The 18,483-nt window shown below is 41.2% G+C and overlaps 1 protein-coding gene across 2 annotated transcripts in view; it reads left to right on the top strand.

The window, feature by feature from the left end:
• Positions 1 to 13,458, top strand: part of spag6 (sperm associated antigen 6) — a 135,501-nt gene extending 122,043 nt beyond the window's left edge. For both annotated transcript variants that reach the window (XM_080211160.1, XM_080211150.1), the window contains exons 10-11: positions 2,728 to 2,873; positions 12,883 to 13,458. In XM_080211160.1, coding sequence (XP_080067286.1) covers positions 2,728 to 2,873; positions 12,883 to 12,949 — 213 coding nt within the window. In that variant the 3' untranslated portion in view covers positions 12,950 to 13,458. The remainder of the gene's footprint in view (positions 1 to 2,727; positions 2,874 to 12,882) is intronic.
• Positions 13,459 to 18,483: the final 5,025 nt, after the last annotated feature.

Genomic DNA, 18,483 nt, shown 5'->3' on the forward strand with positions numbered 1-18,483 from the left:
GGCCTCAAATACTTCCTGTGGTAGTAAATTCCACATATTCTGGTTGAAGCAATTTTTCCTCACCTCAGTCCTAAAAGGTTTACCCTTTATCCTTAAACTATGAGCTCCAGTTCTGGATTCTCCCATCGGAAACATTCTTTCTGAATCTACCCCTTCTAACCCTGCTAGAATTTTATAAGTTTCCATGAGATTTCCTCTCACTCTTCTAAACTCCAATGAATTTAATCTTAACTGACTCAGTCTGTCCTCATATGACAGTCTTGCCATCCCAGGAATCAGCCTGGTAAACCTTTGCTGCACTCTCTCTATAGCAAGAACATCCTTTTCAGGTAAGAACACCAAAACTGCATACAATATTCCAGGTGTGACCTCACCAACACCTTATACAATTGCAGTAAAATATCCCTGTTCCTGTACTCAAATCCTCTTACTATGAAGATCGACATACTATTTGCCTTCTTTACTGCCTGACGTACCTGCCGCTTATTTTCAGTGATTCATGGACAAGGACATCCAAGATATCACTGAGAAGTATCTACCTCTCTCAATTTACATCCATTTAAACAATAATCTGCCTTCCTATTATTGCTACCGAAGTGGTAACCTCACATTTATCCACATGATATTGCATCTGCCATGCATATGCCTATTCTCTCAACCTACCCAAATCACGGTGAAGCATCTCTGCATCCTCCTCACAGCTCATCCTCCCGCCCAATTTTGTATCATTTGTAAATTTGATGGAGATACAATAACATTAATTGATAACATACAGCAATTTTAGAAGAAAAGTAAGAATTATTAGGTATAGAATGAGATACAACAATTTCAGGGAGCAACCTCTTATAGAAATTTGTGAGGGAAGTGTTGAATCCAGGGCCTTGGCCCCTATGCGTAGATGTATTTTTTTCCAGAGTAAAAGTCCAAAGCTAACCTGCCAAGCTTATACATCCAGGAGAACAAAAGATCTGCCAGATAATTGTGATGTCAGCTCAGGAGTTTGGATGAATCCATGTTTACAAAATAGCTGAGTTGATTGCTGCAGAGCCAGATGTGATTGTGCAGTCTCCAATGTGCATTAGAGGAATCTCTTTCATACTCACTACATAAATCCATGTCCTTGTACTATTAATATTTAGTATTCATTAAATGCATCACATACTCCATTAAAGCAATCAGAAATGGGATCTAGCACCTTCTTGTTAATGTCTATGCATGAGTCATTACTGACAAATCTATATTGGATTAATAGTTATTCCGTTATGTCATGAGATTTTCTGGAATCCAGGATGCCATTTTTTTCCCTCGGTTCATTTGAGGTAATATCCCTCCTCATTGTACTGTGGCAGTTTTCCGAAGAAATGTCCAAGGCCTTGTATGTAACCACAAAGACTTCAGGCACTGTTGAACTCAATAAAGAAATTCTAACCTACCTGATAAGAAGATGTAAAGCTGCAATCAGGAGGACTTCTGATGGAGACTAGAAAGATTAAAAGAACACAGGGTTTATTAGTCTGTAGTGTAGTGAAATCAGGAAGACAGAAATAAATTTTCCGTATTAAAAGGAAAACAGACAATTTTGATGTAACAATTTGCAAAGTATTACAATTTTTAGTCCTTCATATGTTAAAAATGTCACAGGTAGAGTGCACTTTCTGAAAATGTTGCATTGCATCCTGCAATGTTTCCTGCCACACTATGATAAAACACAAATTATTCACGATTTAGGAAGGATTTTTTGGCCTCGAAGGAAGTGCATCATAGATTTATTAGAATGATATCTGGACATCAAGGATTAATTACAAACAGCAATAACACAAAATATGGTTGTATTTTCTGGAATTTAAAAGATTTGGGACAATTTGTTCAAAGTTTTCAAACAACTAAGGAGAACAGATGGGGTAGATTGAAACTATTTCCACTGATTGAGAAGGTTACAACTAGGGGGCATAGTCTAAAAGTTAGAGCTAGACATTACAAGAGTGAAATAAGGAAACATTTCTTCATGCAAAAGACGTTTGTGACTCTCTTTCATCAATTGTCAATTTTAAATCTGAGATTGATAGATATTTGCGAACCAAAGATGTTAGGGAATGTAGGTGAGGGGAAAGGCAAGTATATACAGTTAGGTTGCAGATTGGGAAGCACAGTGGCACAGTGGTTAGCACTGCTGTCTCACAACGCCAGTGACCCGGGTTCAATTCCTGGCTTGGGTCACTGTTGTGCGGAGTCTGTATGTTTTCCCAGTGTCTGCGTGGGTTTCCTCTGGGTGCTCCAGTTTCCTCCCACAGTCCGAACGACATGTTGGTTAGGTGCATTGACCGTGCTAAATTCTCCTTCAGTGTATCCGAACAGATGCCAGAATATTGGCAACTATGGGATTTTCACAGTAACTTCATTGCAATGTTAAAGTAAGCCTACTTGTGACACAAATAAATAAACTTTAAAAAAAGATTAACATGGTCCCATTGAGTGGCAGAACAGACACAACAGGTTAATAGTCTATACTTATTTCTATGTTCTTAATACACCTACCGTTAAACACTCATTGTAAGGAAGGCCACAGGAGATTGGCCAGTTTAGAAAAATGTAAGAAAAATATTAATGAGCAGAGCTATGTCTTGTATACATATGGCATTCTCACTACCTTTATGGTAAAAACAAAAACCTTTCCCTATTCAAATCATGTGAATACTTACTGTTTTATATTTACATTCTGTATGCTAGGTACTGCCGCACGATGCCAAAGCCCGTCGTCTTTTTGTTACAAGCGGTGGACTGAAGAAAGTTCAAGAGATTAAAGCGGAACCTGGTTCAGTTATGCAGGAATACATAAATGGCATTAACAGCTGTTATCCTGAAGAAATTGTCAGGTAAAATGGACATCACCCTGCTTGAACTTTCTCTTTTCAAATTTGCTTGATGGATGCCAGGATTAATTTTGTTTTTAAAAGAAAGGTTATTTTGGTCAACTTCAGATCTGATTATCAGAATTCTTTAACTTCTTTCTAATTTTAGTTTTTGTTTAGCTGATAATTAGCAATCCTGATGCTTTTTTCTGAACTGACTGCACACAGTCAGGAAGAATACATTGTATGCATGCAATCACAGCAACATCAACAGCATACATGAGGGAGAGAAAATTAAAGATGCTAGAATGGGTATGGATAGGGAGCTCTGAGATCATGAATACATATTTTATTATGGAAAATCATGAAATTGAATTCAATAAATCTCATCACTTGTGACACTAGAAAAATAGTGGAAGTTGCATGTTTGTTGTTAAAACACAATTGAATTACTCATGTTTTTCGGGGAGGGACCAGCTATCCCTACCAAGTCCAACTTATATGTGACTCCCACCCCACATTACAGAGTTGACTCTTAATGACCTCAAGGCAAAGGTTAAGCAATAAATTTGTTTTGCTATGGTTTCCTATAAGGATATTTTTAAAAAACTGATTGGAAGAAGGAGAGCCCTGGCATGAACTAAAGGAGGGAGTGGAACGTGCCATAATGAATGGAAAGCAGGGGTGGAAGGGAAAGTTTGTGTAAACTGAAATAGGAAGAGATATATGCCAATATCAGTTGGGAGTGGGGAGTGTAAAGAGAGTGGTGGGAACTGGAGGAGATTAAATGGAATGAATGGCATTGCTCATTAGATGAAGGTGGTTGGAAGATTGGAGTGCCTTCGTGAAGGGAGAAAAGTGACTTTGAGGTAACCTTTGGAAAATAATAATCCAGTTGGCAATTGCAAGTTTGCTTTTGGCTGCTTGTGTTTGTCTGTCCACTTAACAGCAAATGTGGTATAGTTTCAGAAAATAGAATGTCTTAAGGGGAAAAATATTTGCAAAAAGGCATACCAATGACTTGTGTGTCAATCAGATAATCTTTGGTATATTGAAAGTGTTGAGGAGCAGAAGGATCTTGGGGTCCGGGTCCATAAGACGCTCAAATCGGCCTCGCAGGTGGAGGATGTGGTCAAGAAGGCATATGGTGTACTGGCCTTCATTCATCGAGGGATTGAGTTTAGGAGTCGGGAGATAATGCTGCAACTTTATAAGACCCTTGTCAGACCCCACTTGGAGTACTGTGTGCAATTCTGGTCGCCTCACTATAAGAAGGATGTAGAGGCTATTGAGAGGGTGCAGAGGAGATTTACAAGGATGTTGCCTGGATTGGGAGGCATGCCTTATGAAGATAGGTTGAGGGAGCTAGGTCTCCTCCCTGGAAATATGAAGCTTGAGAGGTGACCTGATAGAGGTTTATAAAATGTTGAGAGGAATAGATAGGGTGGATTCTCGGAGACTATTTCTCAGGGCTGAAATGGTCGCTACGAGAGGACACAGGTTTAAGGTGCTGGGAAGCAAGTACAGAGGAGATGTTAGGGGTAAGTTTTTCACTCAGAGGGTGGTGAGTGAGTGGAATCGGCTGCCGTCAGTGGTGGTAGAGGCGAACTCACTGGGGTCTTTTAAAAGACTTCTGGATGAGTATATGGGATTTAATGGGATTGGGAGTTACAGATAGTTCTATGGCTTGGTAGATATGGATGTGATCGGCGCAACTTGTGGGCCGAAGGGCCTGTTTGTGCTGTAGTGTTCTATGTTCTATGGAAGATTGGGGCTCTATGAAAGGTTGGGGCCCACTAGAAGCAAAAAGGTTAAAATTCTGAAGGAGGGGTTATATCCAATTATGAACCTAAAATAAGACACTCTTTCTCTGCACAGATACTTAGGCTACTTATTTTTCTATTTCTGTTTCTGATCCATTTTGTTAGAATTGAGAAGTGATACAGGGCTGATCACACAAGTGGTGGTTTTCTGTAGGTCTCCAAATAGTGAGACAGAAGGAGGAGCGAAACAACAAGGAAACCACAGACATGTGCAAGAACAATAGTGTGTTGGTATTGGGGCACTTTAATTACACAAATATTGATGGGGATAATGTTAAAATAGAGGGTAAAGAGGAAAATAATTTCAGAAATGTACTCAGGAGAACTTTCTTGACCTTGGTCCAAATAGGAAGGAGGCATTGTTGGATCTGGTGTTGGGCCAAGTGGACCAAGTATTTGTGGAGGAACATTTGGCTAAGAGTGATCATTGTATAAGGTTTAGATTAGCAATTAATCAGTATAAGTTTGTATAGAACCAGTAGAAATTACAGAGGTACTCAATGAATATTTTACTTTAGTATTCACAGTAGGAAAGGATTTTGGTGGTTGTAGTGCAGACTTGCAGCAGACTGAAAAGCTTGAGCATGTAAGACATTAAGAAAGAGGATATGTTGGAGCTTTTGAAAAGCATCAAATTACTTAAGTTGCCGGGACTGAATGGGATGTACCTGAGGTTGCTGTGGGAGATGGGGGAAGAGATTGCTGAGCCTCTGGCGATGATCTTTGCGTCATCAATGGAGACAGGAGTGGTTCCGGAGGATTGGAAGATTGCAGATGTGGTTCCTTTATTCAAGAAAGGGAAAAGAGATAGCTCAGGAAATTATAGACCAGTGAGTCTAACCTCAGTGGTTGGTAAGTTGATGGAGAAGATCCTGAGAGGCAGGATTTATGAACATTTGGAGAGGTATCATATGATCAAGAACAGTCAGCACGGTTTTGTCAAAGGCAGATCATGCCTTATGAGCCTGATTGTATTTTTTGAGAATGTGTCTAAACACATTGACAAAGGAAGAGCAGTAGATGTGGTTTATACAGACTTCAGCAAGGCATTGGATAAGGTGCCCCATGCACGGCTTATTGAGGAAGTGAGGGGGCATGGGATCCAAGGGGACATTGCTTTGTGGATTCAGAACTGGCTTGCCCACAGAAGGCAAAGAGTGGTTGTAGATGGGTCTTTTTCTGCATGGAGGTCGGTCACCAGTGGAGTGCCCCAGGGATCTGTTCTAGGACCCTTTCTCTTTGTGATTTTTATAAATGACCTGGATGAAGAAGTGGAGGGAAGAGTTGGTAATTTTGCTGATGACACAAAGGTTGGAGGTGTTGTGGATAGTGTGGAGGGATGTCAGAAGTTGCAGTGAGACATTGATAGGATGCAAGACTGGGCGGAGAAGTGGCAGATGGAGTTTAACCCAGAGAAGTGTGTGGTGATTCATTTTGGCAGATCAAATAGGATGACAGATTATAATGTTAAGGGTAAGAGTCATGGCAATGTGGAAGATCAGAAGGATCTTGGGGTCTGGGTTCATAGGACGCTCAAAGCAGCTTTGCAGGTAGAAGCTGTGGTTAAGAAGGCGTATGATGTATTGGCATTCATCAATCGAGGAATTGAGTTTAGGAGTTGGGAGAAAATGCTGCAGCTGTATCAGACCCTGGTCAGACCCCACTTGGAGTACTGTGCTCAGTTCTGGTCGCCTCATTACAGAAAGGATGTGGAAGCAATAGAGAGGGTGCAGAGGAGATTTACAAGGCTGTTGCCTGGATTGGATGGCATGCCTTATGAGGATAGGTTGAGAGAACTCAGTCTTTTCTCCTTGGAGAGACGAAGGATGAGGGATGACCTGATAGAGGTTTATAATATGTTGAGAGGTATAATATATTGATTGTATAAGATGTTGAATCGGGTGGATTCTCAGAGGCTTTTTCCCAGGGCTGAAATGGTTGCCAGAAGAGGACACAGGTTTAGGGTGCTGGGGAGTAGGTACAGAGGAGATATCAGGGATAAGTTTTTCACTCATAGGGTGGTGGGTGCATGGAATTGGCTGCCGGTAGTGGTGATGGAGGTGGATTCGGTAGGGTCTTTTAAGAGACTTTTGGATAAGTACATGGAACTTAGTAAGATAGAGGGTTATAGGTATGCCTAGTAGGTAGGGATATGTTCGGTGCAACTTGTGGGCTGAAAGGCCTGTTTGTGCTGTAGTTTTTCTATGTTTCTATAATGTAGAAGTTCTAAATTGGAAGAGGTCTAATTGGGATGGCACAGTGGTTAGCACTGCTGCTTCACAGTACCTGGGACCCAGGTTCAATTCTGGCCTTGGGTGACCATCTGTGTGGAGTTTGCACATTCTCCCCATGGATGCATAGGTCTCCTCCTCCAGTCCAAAGATGTGTGATTAGGTTGATTGGCCATGGTAAATTGCTCCTAGTGTCAGGTGGATTAGCAGGATAAATATGTGAGATTATGGGGATAGGGCCTGGTTGTGATTGTTGCCGGTGCAGGCTTGATGGGTCAAATGGCCTCCCTTCACACTGTAGGGATTCTATGATTCTATAATTCTAACCTCAAGGGGCTGAGATAGGATCTAGCCTGGGGAAATGGAACTGAAGAAAAAACTGAAACGTAATAATGGATGATTTTTAAAGTTCTTTTCGGTACACAATAGGTACATTTTAACAAGAAGGAATGGCAAGAGAACAAAAGCTAAGGCTCCTGGATGACAATGGAGATAGAGAATATAATGAAACAAAAAAAGAGGGTATATAATGTATTCAGGTGAATTCTTCAAGTGAGAACCAGATCAAATACATGTTGAGAGGGAAAGTGAAGAGTTAACCAGAGCAAATCCAAAAACCTCCTACTGTCAGTGAAATGCAGGTAGTAAGAGGTGAGTTGAAGCCTATTAGGGTCAAAGAGGGTGATAATAGATGTTTAGAAGCACAAGAGTACCTTGTATTGATGTTTACCAAGGAAGAGGATGCTGGAAAAATGAAGGTAGATGTGGAGATGATAGAAGTAATGGATGGGATAAAAATTGAAGGAAAGGATGCATTGGAAAGGCTGGTCTAGTGTGGATAGGGTCACCTGATCCTGCTGGCTTGCATCCAAGGTTACTAAATACAGGACTGACTATAATCTTTCAATCTTTCCTGGATATGAGAGAGATCACAAAGGATTGGAGAATGGTACCCTTATTCAATTAAAGGGTGTAAGGACATTTCTAATAATTACAGATCAATCAGTTTTATATCAATGGTAGGTAAGGTTTAAAATAAAATCAGCAAGTACATGGAGATGTTTAAGTGACGAGAACACCACAAACTGCAAGTTCCCCTCCAAGTCACACACCATCCTGTCATGGAACTGTATTGCTATTCCTTTACTGGGTCAAAAATCTGGAATTCCCTTCCTAACAGCGCTGTGGCTACCAAATAAACCTGTTGGACTTTAACCTGGTGTTGTGAGACTTCTTATGTTGTTCCTACAACACATGGACTGCAGTGGTTCAAGAAGAGAGCTCACCACCACCTTATTAAAAGCAATTGGGAATGGGCAAGAAATGTTGGCCTGCCCAGCAATGCCCACATCCCATGAACGAATAAATAAAAGTTAATTAATGAGAGCCAGCATGGATTTGTAAAAGGCAGATCGTGCTTGACTAATTTAATTGAATTTTTCAATGAAGTAACAGAGAATGTTGATGAAGGGAAAGCAATGGATGTTGTCCATATGGATTTTAAGAAAGGCTTTGATGAAGTACCACATAAAGGGTTGGTTAACAAAATTGAAGCTCATGAATAGGAGGGTCAGTGCCAACTTGGATGAAAAATTGGCTTCAGGACAAAAAACAGCAAGTCATGGCAAGTGGCTGTTTTTCAGACTGGAGAATTGTAAACACAAGTGTTCCCCAAGGGTCAGTGCTAGAACTGTTGCTTTTTTACATGCATAAGTGACTTGGATACTGAAATAAAAAATAAAATTTCAAAATTTTCCAAACAGTTCCAGATTTGGAACCTGAGGGCTCATGAATGCAGATATTTGAAGATGACAAGATGTACTGAGGGGTGGCACGATGGCACAGTGGTTAACATTGTTGCCTTACAGTGCCAGGGACCTGGGTTCAATTTTGACCTTGGGCGTGGAGTATCGTATCGTGTGGAGTTTGCGCATTCTCTCGGTATTTGTGTGGGTTTCCTCCGAGTGCTCCGATTTCCTCCCATAGTCCAAAGATGTGCGTGTCAGGTTGATTAGCCATGCTAAATTGCTCCTTAGTGTCCCAAAATCTGTAGGTGAGGGGAATTAGTGGGGTAAATATATGGGGTTACAGGAATAGGGTCTGGGTAAGATGCTCTATTGAAGAGCCGGTGCAGACTCAATGGGCCAAATGGCCTTCTTCTGTATTTTAGTGATTCTGTGATTTTATGAGTGCAGGAGAGCAGTTAGCAAAGCATATGGGACCTTCAGTTTTATAAAGAGAGGCATTGAGTACAAAGATTATGCCAAACGGCACAAAGCTCTGTTTCAACCACAACTAGTTTTGTATCCTGTTCTGGTTGCCACACTTGAAAAAAGATGTGAGGGTCCTTAAGAGAGTAAAGAGGAGATTTAGCACTATGGTTCCAGAAATGAGGAATTTTAACTACAAGGATGGATTTGTGATGCTGGAATTCCCTTGAAGCAAAGTGTGTTAAAGGAAGGTTTAATAGAGGTGCATAAGATAATGACAGATTTAGATAAAGTAAATTTAAAAGAAGAGTTTGCATTTGCTGATTGTACAAGGACTGGGGATGCAGATTTAAGGTTTAGAAGGGAATATGGGAGAGATTGTTTTACACACCGGTGGTAATGACCTGAAACACTCTATACCAGGGTGGCGGAAGAGGAGACAATGCATTATTTCAAAGAAAAATTGGATGGGCACTTCAATTTACAGTAAGGCTACAGGGATAGAGTGGGATAATTGGGACTGACTCAGCTGCTCTACAGAGAACAGGCATGGACTCAATGGGCCGACTGGCCACTTTCTGTGCCATAGTGACTGAAATTTCCAACATCTGCAATGGTTTTCACTTGTAAACTGTGTAATCGGTGATCCTAGATTTGTATTTTTGGTCCTAACTGAGTATGGGTTTCAAGCGACATTCATCAGATTTGACACATTTTCCTTTTAGAGAGAAAGGTGGTCTGGACTTTTGTTCCAGATTCCAACACTAGGCTGAATTTCAGGTCAGGAACCCAGACCTGCTGATGACAAGTCCCTGGAAGCAATTTTCAAGGAGGCTGCCAAATAAGTGGCTGCTCCCAGAAGCCTTACCTAATTAAGGAAGGCGTCAGTCTCCTGAGGCTACAGGGCCAATAAGAGGCCTTTTAAAGTGCCTAATTGGCTACCTGCTGTTTGTAGGCTGGTAGCTGCCATTCCCTCAAGTCATAGTCCTTGAAAATGGCTCCAAGGCAGGAACATGCTGGCAAACCAACATGTCTGCCAGCAGGAAATTACAGGCACAGCTGCCTCTTTTCCCGCCTTTATTGCCATTCCAAAACCCAGCCCAGCGTATCAGTAAAAATGAGAAAACAGTGGTACACGATGGATAGAATTAATGAACAGCAAATAATGCAAGACTCTGGTGGGAATTAACTTCAGACCTCCTGTCAGTAGTGATATAGAACCACATAGTATAAGTACAGAGATCAGAAAAAGACATATAGCACAGGTAGAATAGGCATAATGTCAGTTATTAATTTTCACAGAGACTTTGAGATACAGAACAACTCAAATTGTGAACACAATGAATTTATAGAGAGGAAGACACTTCTCTGATACATTGTGAATCAACAAGGAAATAGGCTGTACTATATTTAGGAATGAAACATGAGCCAGGATCTTTTTGCTTATTCACTTTTGGGATATGGGCGCCATTATGAAGGTCAGCACTGATTATACATATCAAGTTGTCCTTTGGAAGGTGGTAAGAAGGCTTTTTACTTGAACCACTGAGATGTTTTTGATGAAGGTACTTTCACAGACCTGTTAGGCAGGGAGTTCTGCAATTTTGATGCCATGAAATGAAGGAATGAGGATATATGTTCAATATTTACTCTGACAGTAAAGGAACGTCTTGCAAACAGTGACCGTAATGTGATTGAATTAGGTCTCACATAACGTAAAAGTCACCATAGTCCTAGATAACTATAGGCTGCTTTCCCGCTTTGAGGGGGAGACATGACTGGTGATGATTTAACCTGAGGACACCTCAAGGCAAGGGGCAAGTTTGAGAAGGTGGCCCTTCATGAATAACCTCAGCCAGTATGGGAATTGAAACTGCACTGTTGGCATCACTTTGCATCACAAACCAGCTGTCTAGCCAATTGAGCTAGCCAACTCCCCATCTCAAGTATGAGAAAGAGAAAAATCACACAGAAGCCAAGATTTTAAACTCAAGTAAAACTGATTTAAAAGGAAGGAGATATAAGCCAGACATGTTAAGCTGGGTTGAACTATTTACAGGTAAACACACAGAAAAACAATAGGAGGTATCCAAAGGAGCACTTAGTACAATACAAAACTAATAGATAACTCTGAAGAACAAAATCCTCATTTAGGAAGATGAGCATATTAGGAACAGTACTTAACCATTCAGTTCACTGGGCACATTCTGACATTTAATTAGATCAGAGCTGATCTACACTTCAACCACATTGGTTCATTTTTCCTCTTCCCATTTCATTTTTCCTACCCAGTACATATAGATCGAAGATTGGGAGCTCACTATGAAGAGAATAAATAACAGGAATCTGTGTCCTATGGCTCTGCAACACATTATTTCAATGTGTAATGTCATCAGTCTTCTTCTGATTCTGCTTCTCTAGTCCTCTTACTACTTCACTGTCAGCTGAAAGACTGATAGCAAAACTATCCTACATTTCCCAAAAAAGGCATATTCGCTCTGGACCACTTTGCATTTTACAGACAGAGAATACCCTGAGCATCAAAAGTGGCATTATGCAGGTGAAACTAGCATCTGTTCTTAATGCAATGATGATGGTAATATATTGCCATTATTATTGCTATATTGTTGTTCTGCCCCAACTTTTTTTAATTGAATCATTCTGAACCGGTGTCATAGGTGTCACCTTCTTCCTTCAGGAAAAAGATACAAAAGTCTGAGGTCACATATTAACTGACTCAAGAACGACTTACCTTGCATTAAGTTGATCTTTCTCTACATCTTAGCTATGACTGTAACACTACATTCTGCACTCTCTTGTTTCCTTCTCTATGAACGGTATATTTTGTCTGTATAGCACACAAGAAACAATACTTTTCACTGTATGTTAACACGTGACAATAATAAATCAAATCAAATCAAAAAAGGTGTCATTTACTGGACTTTAGTGAGTGAATCATGGAATCCCTACAGTGCAGAAGAGGCCATTTGACCCATCGAATTTGCACCAACTCTCTGACAGAGTATCTTACCCAGGCCCCCTCCCCTGCCCTACCTTTGTAACCCCACGCATTTACCATGGTTGATATATCAGTAGGACACTAAGGAGCAATTTAACATAGCAAGTCCACCTAACTTGCACATCTTTAGAGTGTCGGAGGAAAACAGAGCACTCAGAGGAAATCCACGCAGACACGAGAAGAATGTGAAAACTCCACACAGTCACCCTGGAGCTGTGAGGCAGCCGTGCTAACCACTGTGCCACTGTGCTGCCCCGTGTGCTTGAAATGTTTGAAATATTGTCAGGACTAGTAACTAAGTAATATTTTGGGCAGTTTTCTCTGTACAATTGTATTATGTGTTTTTTTTTAAAAAAAGCAACTTTAATGCAATGAAACACCCCAAAGAGCTTTTTTCAGACAATGTTGGACATTGAGCTACATAAAATGTTATTGGAACAAGTAACCAAATGCTTATGCAAAGAAGTGGATTTTAAGGATTGTCTTGAAGGAGAGGAAACAGAGTAGTTTAAAGAAGGCATTCCAGAGCTTCTAGCCTAGAGAACTGAAGGTCTGGCCCTCAAAAAATTGGGGGAAGGAAATCAAGGATGCATAAGAGGCCAGAATTGGAGGGACACAAATGTTTTTATCAGGTTATACTTCTGGAAGATGTTACATGGATAGAGAAACAATTCTTCATTGTATAGCAATATAATTTCAAGCGGGCAATCTCCAGTCATATTTAACTGAAAATATTTAATTTTTTTGCAGGTATTACTCTCCTGGATACTCGGATGCATTGTTGGAAAGAGTAGAGAATTATCAACCTGCTCTTTGAGAAGCACTGTGGATATTATTTCAACCTGGTCACAACTTTAGCACCTCCCCCCCTCCCCCCGAACTACTGAAACCTTGAAATATCTATTAATTTTTGCTAATAATCTCCAAGATGGTTTAAGCTACATTAAAAATTATGCTCTAAGGTCCTCTCTAACTCTTCTTATCTTTAAAACAAACTAATGGGAAATCCAGTAATCATTTGAATAAATATAAGGAGCATCCCTTAAGAATATGTTTTGAAAAATATAAAGTTTGTGTGTCAGTGCATCCGGTTTTCATGGCGGCTCGCGCTACATTCCATCTGGTGTATTTGCAGAAAAGAATTGTAAATTATGGGAATGGTTGGTGGGGCTGTGGGTTTTAATCCACGTTTTGTGAAGCCGGATTTCACTGGCCACAGAAGGACTCTTTTATATTCTGTGCTTTGCAAAATTAAATTCTGTTTTCAACCTTCTGAAACTCATTGTGGGGCAGCAATAAACCCAGTGACTTGGATCTGTAATGAAAGGCTTGGGTCGGGAATCATTATAAATGGGAGTCATGACTAAGAGCCAGCTTGTTGTGTTTTAAAAATATGACTATAATTATTCACCACGATTGCTCGTCAGGTTGAGTACAGTGGACTCTCTCAGCTGTGTTATTTCTCCAATAAAATTAACTCCGAAAAATCAAATAGTTCAGGTTAGTACAGATTTATCGCCCCATTGCCGAAAGCTATTGCCGGATGTATGTCAATAATGGTAATATGGAACTGTAGCTTCATATACTGCTGACATCCTGCTCGAAAACCGTTTCTAATTTGTACAGCGGTGTAAAGTGCCATTGACTGATCGACCCCTTTCCCTTTTAGCACCTGAAAACCACGCTGTTGTTAAATGGTGGGGGGTGGAGGGGAGGGGGGGGTGGGGTGGGGTTGGGTGTGAGATGGCATTATTTCCCAGTCTTTGCTACAAATTGGGAAGAATCACCACCCACCTACTCCAATCTACATCTCATTGCACCAACCCATGGCCGTTATTTCAGTTTCGCTTTGATGTGTATCTTGTACCATCACATACAGGGTGCAAAAGATGGAATATGGAACCCTTTCATCATGTTGGCTATTTGAACATTTTATGACCATTTGGAATCGGGAAAGAATCTGCAGCCGATTTTCTGAGGTTGCCATTCGGAAGCTAATTGGAGAGCAGTGATATAGTTTTTTTGTGTAACACGTAGTTCCAGTTTAGTACAGTGTTTAACGTTTCGAGTAGAAATTATCTTACGAGGGCTAAAAATCGAGATATTATGGGGAGGGACAAATAAATTGAAACCAGACCTACACAACACCTTTGTACTTGTGCAGTTGGTTTTAGTTAGTTGACACAAGAAAGCTGAAAGTGGGGTTCAGGAATATGCGTGTGGAAGCACAAAGAGGATTTTACTTCGGCGTGTTCCATGCGAAGGCTTTGTAGACCGACAAGGCTTCCTTTTTTCAGCCTCCGTTTACTTCATGTTTGAAGTTTTAAATGAAACGACCAGACATGGGATTAACCTCCCTCCCCACCCCCCTCCCCTTTGTGTTTTCTTGGATAAGACGTTCAGCAATTCCAATTTTCTCAGGTCAAGATAATCAAACATTGGCGAACATTGCACCGACAGTTATGGGATTCCGGTTAATTGCTGGAACCTTGGGAATAACCAGCCTCTCAAATGTGGTTCCCGCGCTTGGTCAGATGTAGAAATAATAATAACGGGGGACCCCAGCTTTATTGGCAGCAAATGTGCAGGTTGAAGGGAGTGTAGTCTTTTGTGTGTCAGGTGCTCAGAAGTCGAACCCGTTTCGTTGCCAGTGCAGGTTAGTGTATCTCAGCAGCCAGTCACGCTGTGAGGTCGGACCTGGAGACTCGCTCGGTTCTTCTTTCGAACAAAGCCATCCTTGTGTGAAATAAACTGCGTGAGCTCTCGCACCCCCCCCCCTTCCCCTCAGTGCTGATCGCTGTAGCACGAATCTATCCAATCAATCATCTATCTCAAATAAAACGGCTCCTTTCTCCCTCCCCGCGACTCCCATCTGAGGTCACAGAATGAGGTGTTGGGGTTTTGTTTTTCCCCGAGGGCAGGGGTGCTGCTGCTGCCTTTTTTCCCCCTGATCTCTCTTCTTAAGGTTGGTGCTGTGGGCGGCTGACAGGCCCATCGCACTGGAGCTGACGCGGAAAAGCCCAGAAGAATCTGAACCCTGACTAAAGGTGGTTTCCTGTAAAAGCAGGTTCCCGGATTGCCCGACACTTACAATCTGACTGCTTGTGTTTATGTTTCGTCTGGAAGCAATCGCCGTTAAATAAAGCGGGCGAAAGAAGGAGCTGCTTCAACTGGTGTAAATCAGACATTTTCCCAATGGCCTCACATCTTTCGGGGTGCGTCGATTCCCATCAGCTGGAGCTTGAAGTTGTCCACAAACCCACTGGAAACATATGGCTATATTTTCGACAGGAAAAAACATGCCGCTTTTCTAGCTAGGTTGCCTCGCCCAAGATCGTAAAAACATCGTTGTCTCCTTAAAGCATTCTGAAAAGAATTTGGTTTACAGAAAGCTCCAGGACAACTTTGCAAACTGTTTAACTCATTAGCGGGGCAGGTTAGAGGTGAATATTAAGCATTGAACACAGCCCCACATTGCCTGATAACGCATAAGTTTCTGACATTTTCTCTGTGCCAATTCCGCATTGTTTGTTTTTGAGGGGTGGGGAGGGGAGATGGGGGTGGTGGGTGTGGGGCAAGTTTCACGGACCGAAAATTTCTCCCTCACCCGACACCCACCCTCACCTTGATCAGTGTGGTCATTGCTGACCAAGCCCACTACACAGAAATATTAATAATATTACACACTTATTGAAATGAAACTGTTTTCTAAGTTGCGTATGCACGCAGAATCTTTGTCGCGATTGAGCATGCAAGGGGTTAAAAGAGAGGTGGGGGGGAGGCTAACATTTAATTTAGTGCGGTGAAAACATAGGATAATTCCACAGGCACCCTAATATCAGCCGAAGAGGAATGAAAGCTGAGCAGCGCCTCTGTAGTCGGGTTGACAATAAAATAAGACATGAAAAGGAGACTTCAGTCTTTGATATTCTACCAGCTGGATGTGTAAAAATAACATTCTCCTACCAATGCAAAATTTCTCCCCGTTTAATATTTCTGTTCCAACCCAGCGGCCTACCAAAGTTTCTCACTTGACATTTTGCTGATTGTTCTTTTACAGTTTCGCAGTGGGCCGCCTTCTCTTGATAATCCCAGGATCATATCGGTGCTGCTGCAATTTAACACCCACGCCGCAGCGATACCAAACATTTGAGGCCCAAGTCTTAAAATAACCATTTAATAACAATACCCAGAATGGTACTTCCTGCACCACCTTCACCCAGGACCCTGAAGTGAATTGAGTAACGTTGTTCATGTTAGTTCGTGATCAGAACTTTAAAACAGTATAATAACAATGTGAATTAAAGTGACACCAGGAAGGCCTGCGGTTCAACAGGCTTGTACATTGCCTTTACTCGGCTTTACCAATTCATTCATGAGCTGTGCAAAAACTACTTGCCCCTTCGAATCCAAGTTATTAAAAAGAGATGTTACATCCCTGATTTCAATACCATGGTTCACGAATATTTTACACCGAGGAGCCTTGTCCCCGTTTGCTCATATTGAGTTGAGGACTGGTGTGAAAAATTTGAAGGAAAGTTACTTTGCAAGCATCTGTGTATAACGTAAAATAGGCCAAGCTGGCAGAAAGATTCCGCCTCACAAAGCTTAGCTTGACGAAAAATATCATTAAAGGGAAAAGATATTCCCAACCCTGTTTATTTCGTCGTGAGACGGAAGTTGAGAATAACCATTCTGAGGCAACCCACAAGTGTGTCATTTTCGGTGAACGCAACGTGGGTGAACAACATTGACTGCGGTCGAGAAATAAATACCTTCCTCGGCGTTTATGAAAACATCCTTTTTGCTGAGGGTAAATTATTTTCTAACTTGTGGTGGTTTCCAACGCCTTAGAAAAGGCGGAAAATATAAGTGGAGCAAACATACCGTACCTAAAATAAACTAATTATAAATTCTGCCTCCTAGCTTCAGCTAGATAACTGTCGTGGTGGTTAGATTTTCGGTCAAGTTTTATTAATTTTGAAATCTCACGTCATTTTTTCCAGGTTCGTATTAAAATAAAATGTTGACTTATTTGTTAACATCAGCTCCAGCGTTAACAGGTTCACAAAATATAGTCTGCGATATTTACCCTCACACTAATTTCATTCTTCATAATGTGTAACCCTGGTACCAAAAGGTGATGAGTCTAGTCACTTCGCTCGCTCTATTTACACGTTTATCGTTGCAAAGCTTATTATTTATAATATTTTACACGAAAGAAGCGCAATTTTCAGCAGCAAGATGCTAGAATCACAGAATGAGTTCTGGCCCAGGTTCGTGGACCTGCAGTATTAAACTCTCTTTCTTCATGGTTCCTGCTCCCTAATCTGCGGAGTGTTGCCACGACTTTTCTGTCTCTGATTCAAGATCAGCATATTTTCTTTTCTGCTTTGGCAAAAATTACTGACGTTTGCGAATTAAAATATGACTCCCATATGTACCTGGGATTACAGAATATGTAGTTTCTATTCACGACCCCCTAAAACAAAACGGAGCTTAAGAGCCAAAAGGTTGATATGATTACGAGTTGGTAAATAGTGACCAAACTCTGTTCCTGTTGATAACTTTAATGAACTTCTTTGAACCTCTTTTCATAATGAAAGGTCATGCAAAAGCGTGCAAAAACAAGTCTTGATCGCCCTCTGCCGGTCTCTGTACACACTGCTCTGCTGGAGGTGGAAAATGGTTCCTTACTAACAGGGAATAGAAACACATAAACCATCAAAAAAAAAGCAAGTGTCTGCACAAGAACGAGGGAGAGAGAAAAAAAAGTGGGGAAATCTGGCGCTTCTTACATAAGGAGGAGAAGTGTACAATGTGGGTGAACAATTTGGAATATTGCCGTTGGCCACTGAACGAAATCATTCGTTCTTTTTGAAGACATGCTGGAAGTTTTCAAACTCTCAACCACAAGTCTGGAGTTAGGGTTAATGTCGAGGAGGTGGTGAAGGGGCTGCAATGCTTTAGTGTGAACGAACTCTTTCCGGGTAATGAGGACGACAACACAGGAAGAATAAACTGTCAGTCCCCCTTCAATGCTGTTTACACCAGGGGAAAGTCTAAAAGAAATATCGCACCGTGAACAAAAGTACCCAAAGCAGACCACCGCATGCAATTCATTTCCACAGCAAGCGCTGGGAAATATAATCACGATTCCCCACTACTTTAGTGCAGTTCAATTTGTCACTGAACAAAGTGGTTGTCAAAGAAAAGTAGACACTCGCGGAAGTTATGACTCTGAAGGTTTATGAATGTCAAACGGGCAAAACATTTTTCCCCAGTTAATCTGTTTTCGAGTAACTCAGTACGTTAGGTTACGTTATCCGTCACGTACAATTCTTTCCTATA

Source organism: Carcharhinus amblyrhynchos, chromosome 2, assembly GCF_965287045.1.
Source record: "Carcharhinus amblyrhynchos chromosome 2, sCarAmb.v2.hapA, whole genome shotgun sequence".
In the NCBI taxonomy this organism is placed as follows: Eukaryota; Metazoa; Chordata; class Chondrichthyes; order Carcharhiniformes; family Carcharhinidae; genus Carcharhinus; species Carcharhinus amblyrhynchos.